General features: G+C 41.6%; 1 protein-coding gene across 1 annotated transcript in view; it reads right to left on the bottom strand.

Moving 5' to 3' along the window:
- Positions 1 to 705: 705 nt before the first annotated feature.
- LOC309559729 (radial spoke head protein 6 homolog A-like) overlaps positions 706 to 12,545 on the bottom strand; it is a 32,106-nt gene continuing 20,266 nt past the window's right edge. The window contains exons 6-7 of the mRNA XM_082263151.1: positions 7,572 to 7,689; positions 706 to 1,003 (exon numbers count right to left, since the gene is read on the bottom strand). Coding sequence (XP_082119277.1) covers positions 772 to 1,003; positions 7,572 to 7,689 — 350 coding nt within the window. The 3' untranslated portion in view covers positions 706 to 771. The remainder of the gene's footprint in view (positions 1,004 to 7,571; positions 7,690 to 12,545) is intronic.

The raw sequence follows: 12,545 nt of genomic DNA, 5'->3' as shown, positions 1-12,545 counted from the left end.
AGAACAAATCCTGTGTTGTTGAATCATGCTGATATTTTTGTGCACAAGCAGGAAATGTATTCTCATCCTAGTCATGAGTTCTGATAATAAAAGTGCACACATATTAAAAACAGAAGTCTATTATGGAACTTCTGGAATTTTCTCAAGATTTCCACAGATGCATATACTGTATGTATTTAATGTGCAGCAGCAGCATGCTGACCTTCAAAGGTGTTTATTTCCATGGTGAACACGGTCAAAATATAATGACACGATTAACAGAGAACCTGAACTTTCATGGCCTAATGTTTTCCGGGTCAGTGATTTAAGATGCTACACATGGGCCAAATATCCAATCCTCTTTAAGATGCTACACATGAGCCAATTATCCAACAAAAGTAAACCTGTCACCAGGCTTTGGACATTCAAGTATTTACAGGTATTCTTTAAATGCCTTCGCCAACCTCTGAAGCTGCAGGTACTGTGGAGCAGTTTATTCTCAAAATTAAAGCTTGACTCTAGGGAAAGTAACAATGCTTTGTTGCAGTGGAGCTACCATTCCATCCTTGTAATTTTTGGATGTAAGAACAGAGCAGAAGCTCTAGCAGGGGAAGTGGAGCTGCTGAAAGAAGGACTTGAAGAACTTCATTGCTTCACTTAATTTACACTGAATACAATAAAACAACCTCACGTATCAATAGGTAAATGTTCAGCCAAACAAACATAAAAAGTAAAACTAAGTTTTATTAAATATACTGTATAATTGAAAAAAGCATAAACCAACGTATTTTATTAATCATCTTCCTCCTCCTCCTCTTCTTCTTCTTCCTCTGCCTCCTCAGCAGCTGCTGCAGCCTCTTCCTGTGCAGCCTTCAGAGCTTGTTCCTCCTCTACAGTGGGGTCCACGGCCTCTGTGATCTCAGGTCCACTGGGGTACTCTGCCTGGGGTGGAGGAGGAGCAGGGGGGCTGTATCCTTCAGGGCTGTATTTCACCCCCCAGCCAATGTAGATGTTTTCAAATTTCCTGAGAAGCACAGATTACTAACATTAACCAATACGGAAAGGCTTCTTCACAGTAGGAGCTGTGAAAATGTGGAATAGACTCCCTCAAGAACTATAAATAAAGTGTCCTAGTGCATAAATACCATAAATGCAGCCAAATACATACAAAATATATACAATAAAAATAAAGTGAATGGGTATACATACTTCTATAAAAATAAATATAAAAGTGTGAATTAAAGTAACTCAGTGCTGTGAGGTATATTGAAGTGTCTTAGTTACTTCAATTCACACTTTTATATTTATTTTTATAGAAGTATGTATACCCATTCACTTTATTTTTATTGTATATATTTTGTATGTATTTGGTTGCATTTATGGTATTTATGCACTAGGACACATTATATTTATTTTCTATCATTATCGCATTCTCATATGTGCTGCACACCTTGATATTTGCACACATCCCGTGTCCCCTCTCCCTTGGCAGCGCCAATGACCCTTACATTTTTTTTGAGATATCCCATATAACTTTGGTTATATTCAGAGGGAGGCAGCAGCCCTTACATTATCCACATCACGGAATTTTCCTATTCTACTGTATATCCCTCAAGAACTAGCTCTGATCAGCTCAGTAGATTGTTTGAAAAAAGAGCTGGATGCATTCCTAAATGCACAAAATATAACTGGATGCGTATAACTAAAACGCTAGGGGTGTAGTCTATCCAGGGAATATCTAATTGCCTCTTGCTGGATCAGGAAGGAATTTTTCCCCCCCACAGGGGCAAATTGTACCAGGCTTTATTAAGGTTTTTTTTTCCCTTCCCTTGGATAAACTGTGGATATAGCAGGGTCATGCGGTGAGGTCAGGGGCTGGAGAGGCACTGGGCAGTATCAGAGCCAGATACACACAGGTTACATATTCACAAGTTACATATTCGATTCTCATTATGTAGGCGATTGCAGTTCTACTAGTTATACTTATTAAACAAAAATATTTACAAACGCTATCCCTTTAAGATCTTTTTTTGAGATTTCACTGGTCAAGTAAAGGGCTGTTACAGAATGCAGGAAAAAAAAAATTACACTGTGCTCTATATAGCTACGAACTGTCCTGATTTTATTAAGACAAATCCTTAGGACCCTTTCACACATGCTGTCCGTTTTTCCATTTTTCATCCATCCATTGACGGATGAAAAATGGACATCAATGTATCTCTATGTAAAAACGGATGACACCGGATGATCATCAGTTAATATCCGTTTTCATCCGCTTCCGTCAATGACCGTTTTTTTGAACGGATGAATGCCCTATTTTTCATCCGTCAAAAAAACAGATCGGACGAAAAATGGATGACAACGGATGAAAAATGGATGACAACGGATGAAAAATGGATGACAACGGATGAAAACGGACGAAAAACAGATAACAACTGACGAAAAATGGATGAAAAACGGATGAAAAATGGATGAAAAACGGATTGGAAAACTGATACATTTTGACGTGACTGAACTGATGAACTGAACGGACCGTATGTGTGAAAGAAAGTAATACACTATGAGAACTAATGAAAGTGCCATATATAATATATATAATAAAAGAATTGAACCTAAACCATTCTCTGATTAAATAGATTATACAGTATATAGTACCTTCATTAGTTCTCATAATTTACTACCGTATATACTCGAGTATAAGCCGACCCGAGTATAAGCCAAGGCCCCTACTTTTACCACAAAAAGATGGAGAAAACGATTGACTCGAGTATAAGCCTAGGGTGAGAATGCAGGGCGGCGGGCATGGTACAGGAGAATGCAGGGCGGCGGGCATGGTACAGGAGAATGCAGGGCGGCGGGCATGGTACAGGAGAATGCAGGGTACTGGCATGGTACAGGAGAATGCAGGGTACTGGCATAGTACAGGAGAATGCAGGGTGACTGGCATGGTACAGGAGAATGCAGGGTGACTGGCATGGTGCAGGAGAATGCAGGGTGGCTGGCATGGTACAGGAGAATGCAGGGTACTGGCATGGTACAGGAGAATGCAGGGTACTGGCATGGTACAGGAGAATGCAGGGTGACTGGCATGGTACAGGAGAATGCAGGGTACTGGCATGGTACAGAAGAATGAAGGTGACTGGCATGGTACAGGAGAATGCAGGGTACTGGCATGGTACAGGAGAATGCAGGGTACTGGCATGGTACAGGAGAATGCAGGGTACTGGCATGGTACAGGAGAATGCAGGGTACTGGCATAGTACAGGAGAATGCAGGGTGATTGGCATGGTACAGGAGAATGCAGGGTGACTGGCATGGTGCAGGAGAATGCAGGGTGGCTGGCATGGTACAGGAGAATGCAGGGTACTGGCATGGTACAGGAGAATGCAGGGTACTGGCATGGTACAGGAGAATGCAGGGTGACTGGCATGGTACAGGAGAATGCAGGGTGACTGGCATGGTACAGGAGAATGCAGGGTACTGGCATGGTACAGAAGAATGCAGGGTGACTGGCATGGTACAAGAGGATCCGGGGTTGTGGGCATACTACAGGAGATGCAGTGCTGTGGGCATGGTACAGGTGGACCTTGTAGTATGCCTGCAGCCCTGCATAATGGCAGGTAGTGCAGCTGTTTCACTTACCTGTTCCAGAGGCGCCTTCATTTTAAAAATGGCACCGCCCGGCGCCGACACGTCATTGCGTACGCACCGCTCATATACTTTCGGCTATTCCCGGCCTCTCCCGAGCGGCGGCGGCGCGTGCGCAATGACATGTATGCGACGGGCGACGCCATTTTTAAAGCTTAAGCACGTCGGAGCGTCCAGGGATTTTTTTTTTTTCTTGACTCGAGTATAAGCCGAGGGGGACGTTTTCAGCACAAAAAAATGTGCTGAAAAACTTGGCTTATACTCGAGTATATACGGTAATTTAACTAGCATAAGGACTTGTTTTAGCATATGTAAACGGCGTTCAAACCAAACATGTGAGGTATCGCCGCAAACTTTAGAGCGAGAGAAATAATTCTAGCACTAGACCTCCTCTGTAACTCTAAACTGGTAATCTGTAAAAAAATTTAAAGCGTCGCCTATGGAGATTTTTTAAGTACCAAAATTTGCCGCCATTCCACAAGTTTTAAAGCGTGACATGTTACGTATCTATTTACTCGGCGTAACATCATCTTTCACATTACAGTATACAGAGAAATTGGGCTTACTTTATTGTTTTTTTAATTTAAGAAACATTTTTTTTCCAATCCAGTTTGAAAAGTTGTTTCGTAAATACTGTGTGACATGAAAAGTTGCAACCACCACTATTTTATTCCCTAGGGTGTCTGCAAAAAATATATATATTTATTTTTGGGGGGTTATGAATAATTTGTTTAGCAAAAAAAAGATTTTTACATGTAGGGGAGAAGTTTCAGAATTGGCCTGGGTGGCAAGTGGTTAATTACCATAAGTAAGTCATATACAAATAATTATTATATATTGTTTTTAAGGTAATTTACTATATTTTCACAAACTGTACTCAAGCAGGTGGCTTAACAGGCAAATTGCTGAAGTTTGAAGTTATAACTTTAAACCAGCAATTTCACAGTAAACAGATAAATAATACATTTTTATGTTATAACATATAGCATAATAATATATTATTTTGCTTGATTAAAAAAGTACCTTTTCAGCAGCAGCAGATTTTCCCTCTTAACTGTGTGAGAAAAACATGGGATTACGGGTATACCCATGTTTTTTCCTTGTAGTTAATAGGGCTGGGCTGGAAGGGAGCATTTGTCTTTTAGACACATACCCCCTTCTATGACACTGCAGTGAGAGGAGAGCCTCCACTGCAGCATTCTTATTGGACAGCTTGGACCAATGGTGCTTTACCATTGGTCCAAGGCTCCAAGCTGTCCATTAAGCTCAGTGCCTTTGACAAGAAATCAGAGGCACTGTGAGCTCATCCTCTCAGTCTGCTGCAAACAGCGTCCATCAGCTTGTATTTAAACTGGCTGCACTGTCTGTAGCTTTTGACAAGCTGCGCAAAGAGCCCCGTATCACCGGAACCATAGGTCCTAGGAGCCCCAAATTTTAACCAGTGGTGGGGTAGTACTGAAACAAATTTGGGGTCTCTGTGACCCCAGGTCGCTGATCTACTCCCCTCGAACCTCAATTTTTTTTTTATGTTCATGGCAGGTGAGTTTAGCCTCCCCTGACTGCACGTCCCTGGGGTATAGGAAAGTGTATATCAAGGTTTTTTATTTGTGTGTGTGTTTTTTTTTTATTGGTTGAACTAGATGGACTAGCGAATTTCTTCAACCAATGTAACATTTAAAGAAGAACTCCGGGATAGTGTTAAAATCTGTGCAATAGCCATATGTGGCTACTTCAGCAAATCCGCTTATGTGACTTTTCTTACAAGTGAACATTTTGTATAAAACTCACTGTTTAAAAAAAAAATAAAGAATCAATTATGTCATTTCTTGCCAGTTTCTTCTTCAATCCTCAGGCTGTAGTAGGAGGGATCTCAGAAGCAGTGACATAATTTCCTGTTGGTGTTTATTGCTGCTCACTAAGACTACAACTCCCATCATGTCCTAGGGTTTAGAGTCCTGAGTGGGCGGGACCATGGGTGTGTGCGCGGCAGATCATACTCCTAGGACACTGCCCACTCACAACGCTGCACACTCTTCTCCTACTTTCACATTTTGGGGATGTGACACTATAAATTATCCCAACAGTATCGGGAATGGATGTCATGATATTTTTGTAACCTGCAGGCACAGACCGAGACTCCTGGTTTGTCATTGAGGTCAAAGGAGGTGGGACAGACCAGTAGTCTCCCGGCCCAGCACTAACTATGCAGAACAGCGGGTGGATCAGACTGGGCAGTCTGGGACTCCCGGGTCTGCCCACTGCAGTGACTTACTTTCTTTACAATGGACTACACAGGGGAATGTACAAGACTGGTGGCTGGGGGTAAAAAGGGCATACAATATCAGCCAGCAGCCTTGTGAAAAGATTATAAGGGGGATGGAGGGCCTTTCATGCAATAAAGTATGCTGGAGTTTTCAATGGAAAAAGGACAATGTACAAGAACATCAACCATTTCTTCAAAAGTATGGAAGTACCTGTATTTATATATAAAATATTTTTTTCCTGGAATTCAGCTTTAAGCAATAGGATTTCAATTCTAAATGGACAGTGAAATATTACAGTATTTAAAGTGCAACACCAATTTTTTGTATGATCTGAGCAGGAAAAAAATGTAAGCACAATGCAGTTTTTATTACTCTAACTGTTCGGCCTTTAGATAGATTTCCCTTCCTACCACCTTTTGCCTGGTAAAACAAACAAATCCTAATTTCTATTTGGGAGTTTTTTTGACTGGCTCTCCACTGGGGGGATTTTTAGCCCGAGTTGAAGGCTCCAGTGTCAGAGTTTCTTCTTCACATTTGTTCTGGGGCTGGATGGTCCTCGGTGATGCAGGGAACATGGCTAGGGCAATCTGCATAGTTGTTGCTGGGAGCCTGGAGTGACATTATTATACACCCCATAATTCATGATGTCACAGGACACAGGAAGTGGGTTCAAATATTCTGGGTGTCATACTGTTTGTAAGAGGAATGGTGCTGGACCACAGTGCAGCGAGTCTCGGGAAATGCGCTAGAGAGGTGAGTATTACGAGACCTGTTTTTTTCTCTCTTTTTTTTTTTTTTACAACAGTTGGGGTATCTATTAAGCCCAATGCCAGCAATGAGACAAATATATATCCTTGCAGTAGGACCCCCGGCACTGCAAGGGTTAACTACTTATTCAGTCTAGGGGTAATTAGGAGTAAGGAAAAGGAGTAATACTCACATTATTCCATGCTCAAGCAGTGTCCTCTCAGCAGTGCGAGCGGTCACATGAAGCCTCCTCTCTAAGGCACTCCCAGCCAGTGTCACTCTCCTACATCCTCCATGTACAATGTCGGGTTAATAGCCCTGATTGTATGTGATGATGCTGTTGAGCCGCCAACAGCCATGAGTGCCAAAGGGAGAGGAGAACAACGGTGGTAGAGCCAACCAGAGTAGGGGTTAAGGTAAGTAATGCATTGTCTTCAACTACCCCTAGCCCTAATGAGAATTTAACCCATGACGCCCCCCCACCCCCCCTCGTCCCCACTGCAAGGGTAGATTTTGTGTAATTTCTGGAGTTGGGCTCTAAATTAAATCCTGGATCTGGGATTTCGACACACTTAAAGGCCTTCCCTTCTATTTTGATTGGCTATTGTTTCCTCTCAATCAGGCACAAACACATATTTAGGCATTTGGGTTGTTGAATGGATGACACAATGCTGTTGGAAGAAACTGCTGTGCAGCTACCCAAAACCCGATCAGTAAGGTGCCAGTTCAGCAAAACTGCCTAGGATGATGTCGTCCCTAAGGATATATATCCTTCACACACTGGTGCCTTCCTGCCAGCCCTGTATGCCTAATTACCCTAGGGCAACAAGCAACATGGGAGCATATCTTTTAAGCTTCATCTGAAATCAACAAGAACGCCTTAGACAGCCAACGCTGGAAACTTTAGGAAGGTCACAGTATAGGACAACATACTTGGAGCTGGAGATGGTGTAGGCTCCCGGCCACAGATTGGATCGAAGAACTGCCAGAGCATATTGAGGGATGAGAGAAGACGAGAATGAGGCTGTCCACGGTGGCGTTTGGTTAATTTCTGAAAAAAATAAAATAGATTTTTACCATAGTCCTACCATGACAATATGATTGAGTGACTGCTATAGAAGACCTGTGTATAAACCTGCAAATTAATATCAGCTGAGAATACATATTTATGCACATCGCAAACACTTATGGTGGAATATTAGTGGATCAAGCGAGATAATAAAAAGCGGGGGGGGGGGGGGCAGTGGGCATCCTTGTCTTGTACCATTCCGAATTTTCACCGTATCAGACAGGAGGCCATTAATTTTTATTTGAGCACCCGGATGTGAGTAAAGTGACATGATCCATGCCATCATCTTTTCGCCCATGCCCACATGTCTGCATGTTGCAAACAAATAGTCCCACGCCACTCTGTCGAAGGCCTTCTCTACATCCGTAGATAACAGGAGGCCCTCCACAGAGTCCTGAGCCACCTCCTGTATGATGTTCAGAGTTTTAATAATGTTGTCCCTTGCCTCTCTATTTGGCATAAAGCCTATGGTGGAAAATTAATTTCACCAATAGTGAGATGTTGGGAAGAGCAACAGAGTGTTTAAAAAGGTCACAGAGTCTCCACATACATTGGCTGCAATTTGCTGGATTGGATGATGACCATCTTATGTTTTTTTAAAGGAATCAGCACTGAGAGAAATACAGAGGCTGACACCGTGTGCTGGCTGTCATGCTGGTCCCATGGCTTCAGTGCTTTCTGAGTCACTGCCCTTGAGCATGCATACAGATCCGCAAAGTCAGAGTCAATTCAGAGCCTATGATCTGCATATGTGATCCAAGTCAGTGATTTAAAGAGTACTGAAATCATTGTTTCAGCAGGACAAGCCAGCAGCTACAATTTAAGAATATGAGGTCAATTGCTTTACTTCCTCAATATAGAGTTCCTCTAAACAGTGGTCCTCAACCCTGGTCCTCAGGGCCCACTAACAGGCCAGGTTTGCAAGATCACTGAAATACATCCCAGGTGATATCATTTGATGCTCAGTGATTGCAGTACTATAGTCTGCATCTCCCCAAGGTAATACCTAAAATCTGGCCTGTTAGTGGGCCCTGAGGACCGGAGTTGGGGACCACTGCTCTAACAGAAGCTATAATAATATTCTATATTGACAGGAGAACCAGGACTAGTAATATATAATACATCTCATGGGGAAAAGTTAAAAAAAAAGTTGTGTATTTTTGAATAACCAAACCTCATGTTTAATTGCTGAACATTTGGCATTTTCAACCCATTTAAAGGATAACTGTTCTGTTTTACACAATACATTCTTTATAATACCCAGGGATCATTCATTCTTTCCGTGTGGCATTAAAAGCTGTCATCACAGCTCAAGCCAGTGTACACTGTTTACATTCAGCTTGTATGCACATACTGTACACTGGAAACTAGAAAGGGGGCAGATTCACATACCTGTCATATTCAAAGTCCTCTCTTCCAGGAAGCATATATGACGATTTCTGTGCTTCATGGCACTAAGGCCTTTTCCACACGGAGAGGACCGTATTCTGGCACTTTTTTTTTTACGGACACGGATGACACTTGTGTCATCTGGTCCGTATGTCCGCATATCATCCCATCCGTTTGCGGATGATATACGGACATAATGTATGTCTATGGGATTGCGGATGTCAGCAGATGACACCGCTGACATCCGATTTTGCTTCCTTTTCTGTTTTTTTAAACGGAAGAAAAATAGGGTTCTGTTCCGTTCCAAAAAATGGAACAGAACTGAAAGGACGCAAATCGGATGTCAGCAGATCGTCATCCGCTGACATCCGCAATCCCATTGACATGCATTATGTCCGTATATCACCCGCAAACGGATGGGGTGATATACGGACATACGGAACGCCCGTGTGAAAGAGGTCTTATGGAACCACAGGAGATCACAAACACCTTCAAGCAGGCAGCCCCTATACTATATGTGTTTATCCACAGAGAAAGGGGAGGAAAGGGCTAAGGCTGACCATACATGATACCGTTTCTTACAATTTTCTGTACAATTTTCTTAAAATTTACCTTCAACTATGTTGTACAAAGGCCTGCCTAATTGGATACAAGTAAAAGTGTTGTTTAGCTTTAACCTCATATTATGTGGTTTTTGGTAAATCTAACAGAAAACTGTATAAGAAAATTGAACAAGACCAGCCTAAGGGGTACATACATTCCAAGCAAAAAATAGGTATTTTAAGTGGTCACACCCAAAGTCACATAAACATGCTGATTTTTTATGAAAAAAAACGATACATTTATTATACACATATTCTGTGTCATACATGAGTAAACAAACATTTAAAATGAGGTGAGAACAAAGTCACCCTATAATCTAAGACATACAGAACCAAACATATGTAACGGATAGAAAAACACCATATGCCAACATGTTTCGTGGTATATCTTCTCTGCTTCTTCAGGGCTGTTTTTTGTGTTGTCCATATAGTTTTCACAGATACCTAACACATACATAAACAGAGAAATAACATAATATACATATAAAGGGAGGAAAAAAAACCCCACACTTATCAAGATGGTGGAAGCAAAAAGAAACGTGATTGTCAGAAGTGGTCCAGCAAGGGGGAGACCGAAAGTATGAAAGTACCCATGCATAGCCTGCAATATATTTTGGTGAGCCTTGATGTATTTTCAGCTTTATCTGGGACAGCTGGTTTGATAATATTTGATGGGTATATTCATACTTTCGGTCTCCACCTTGCTGGACCTCTTCTGACAATCACGTTTCTTTTTGTTTCCACCATCTTGGTAAGTGGGGTTTTTTTTTTTTTCCTCCCTTTAAATGTTTATTATGTTATTTCCTTGTTTAAGTATGTGTTAGGTATCTGTGCAAAACTTTACCGACAAGACACAAAACAGCCCCGAAGAAGCGCGGAAGATATACCACGAAACATGTTGGCATATTGTGGTTTTCTATCCGTTTAAATATGTTTGGTGGTTCTGTATGTCTTAGATTATAGGGCGATTTTGTTCTCCCTTCTGTTTGTTTACTCATGTATGACACAGAATATGTGTATAATAAATTTATAGTGTTTTATAAAAAAAAAAAAAAAAAAAAAACACAGCACGTTTATGTGACTTTAGGTTAACACCTAAAATACCAATTTTTTGCTTGGGATGTATGTACCCCCTTAGATCTTTCTCTATGTAATTTATTCGGGTCTGGTTTCTCCCAAAATAAATGACTGTGACTCACATCTATTTTATTATACGTTTATTCACAATGCAGAGAACATTACCTAGAGACCAGGACTAAGAACAACAAAGGCATCAAGGATCCCTCTAGATCATTGTTCTGCTTTGCACAACTGGTTGGAGAATGGCAAAGCTTTGCTAAACTCGTACAGGGGCTGCCTGCATACTCAGACTTTCAAAACATCACTAAACCAAACTTTTTGTAAAGTATATAGTGACTAGGTGGCTGAAGGTGATGATTGTCATCATCCCTGAATAAATTATAATACACATACTGGGTCCTCAAAGTGGGGGGATTTTTAAGGCAATTCAAACTAATTTATATAAAAATAGAAATGTTATTGACGAAATGTATTAGAAAAGGACAAACCACAATTAAAGGATAAGAGCTCACAATATATACTTGTACAATGTTGATATGGATAAATGCATTACAGATGAACTCAATGACAAAAATGGCTTTCCCGAGCTCAGCTGAAAAACAGCTAGGATGAAGTTACAGCAAGGGAAGATAAATCCTTGCCTTGCTGTAACTTCATCCTAGCTGTTTTTCAGCTGAGCTCGGAATACCTTTTTTGTTATTTGAGTTCATTTGTAATACTTTTATCCATATCAACATTGTACAAGTATATTTTGTGAGCTTTTATCATTTGATTGTGGTTTGTCCTTTTCCAATACATTTCATCCAACAAATTTCTATTTTTATATACCGTATATACTCGAGTATAAGCCGACCCGAATATAAGCCGAGGCACCTAATTTTACAAAATAAAACTGGGAAAACGTATTGACTCGAGTATAAGCCTAGGGTGGGAAATTCAGCAGCTACTGGACCCAACTGGACCACCACAAGACCAAAACCGTCATGGCACAGGAGATAGTACAGGCATGGCACAGATGGTACAGGCATGGTACAGGAGATGCAGTGCTGCGGGCATGGTACCTTACCTTTCCGCCTTACATTTAAAAATGGCGCCAACACGTCACCGCGCATGCACCGTCTGCCCGGGACTAGCCGAACGTGTATGGGCTTTCCCGAGCGGAGGCGCCGCATGCGCACTGACCAGGGAAAAGGTAAGTGAGATCGTGACTCGAGTATAAGCCGGGGTGGGCTCTTTCAGCATAAAAAAACATGCTGAAAAAGTCAGCTTATACTCGAGTATATACGGTAAATTTGTTTGGATTGCCTTAAAACCCCCCACTTTGAGGACCCAGTATGTGTTTTATAACCAAACTCTTTGTAACATAACCTGCTTGCCTGAATCCATATAAAAAGGAGTGTAACAATTAAAATGGGCTTGCGGTTAAACTTCACCAACCGAAAATACCTTAAAGTGGTTGTAAACCCTTACATATACCCAATGCAGTGACTGGTCTCAGGTGATACACGGTGATGAAACAAATCCTTCTACATAAGTTGTACCTGTCTATCGGCAGATCTCTCTTCTCTACATCCGTTTAAGGTGCTGAATTTTAAAGCTTGTCTGAGAGTTCAAAAAAAGGGGTGGAGAGCTGAAGTTATACTCTGCAGAGCTCAGTGAGGAGAGCTCTGAGAGCTGATTGGAGGGAAGGGGCACACCCCCCTCCACACAGCACACAGCAACAGAGCTGAGGCTGTTCATCTGCTGGAGGTCCCTCCCCATCATCAT

Source organism: Pelophylax lessonae (genome assembly GCF_965119305.1).
Source record: "Pelophylax lessonae genome assembly, chromosome: 7".
NCBI lineage: Eukaryota > Metazoa > Chordata > Amphibia > Anura > Ranidae > Pelophylax > Pelophylax lessonae.
This window is presented reverse-complemented; position numbering and strand designations above follow the sequence as displayed.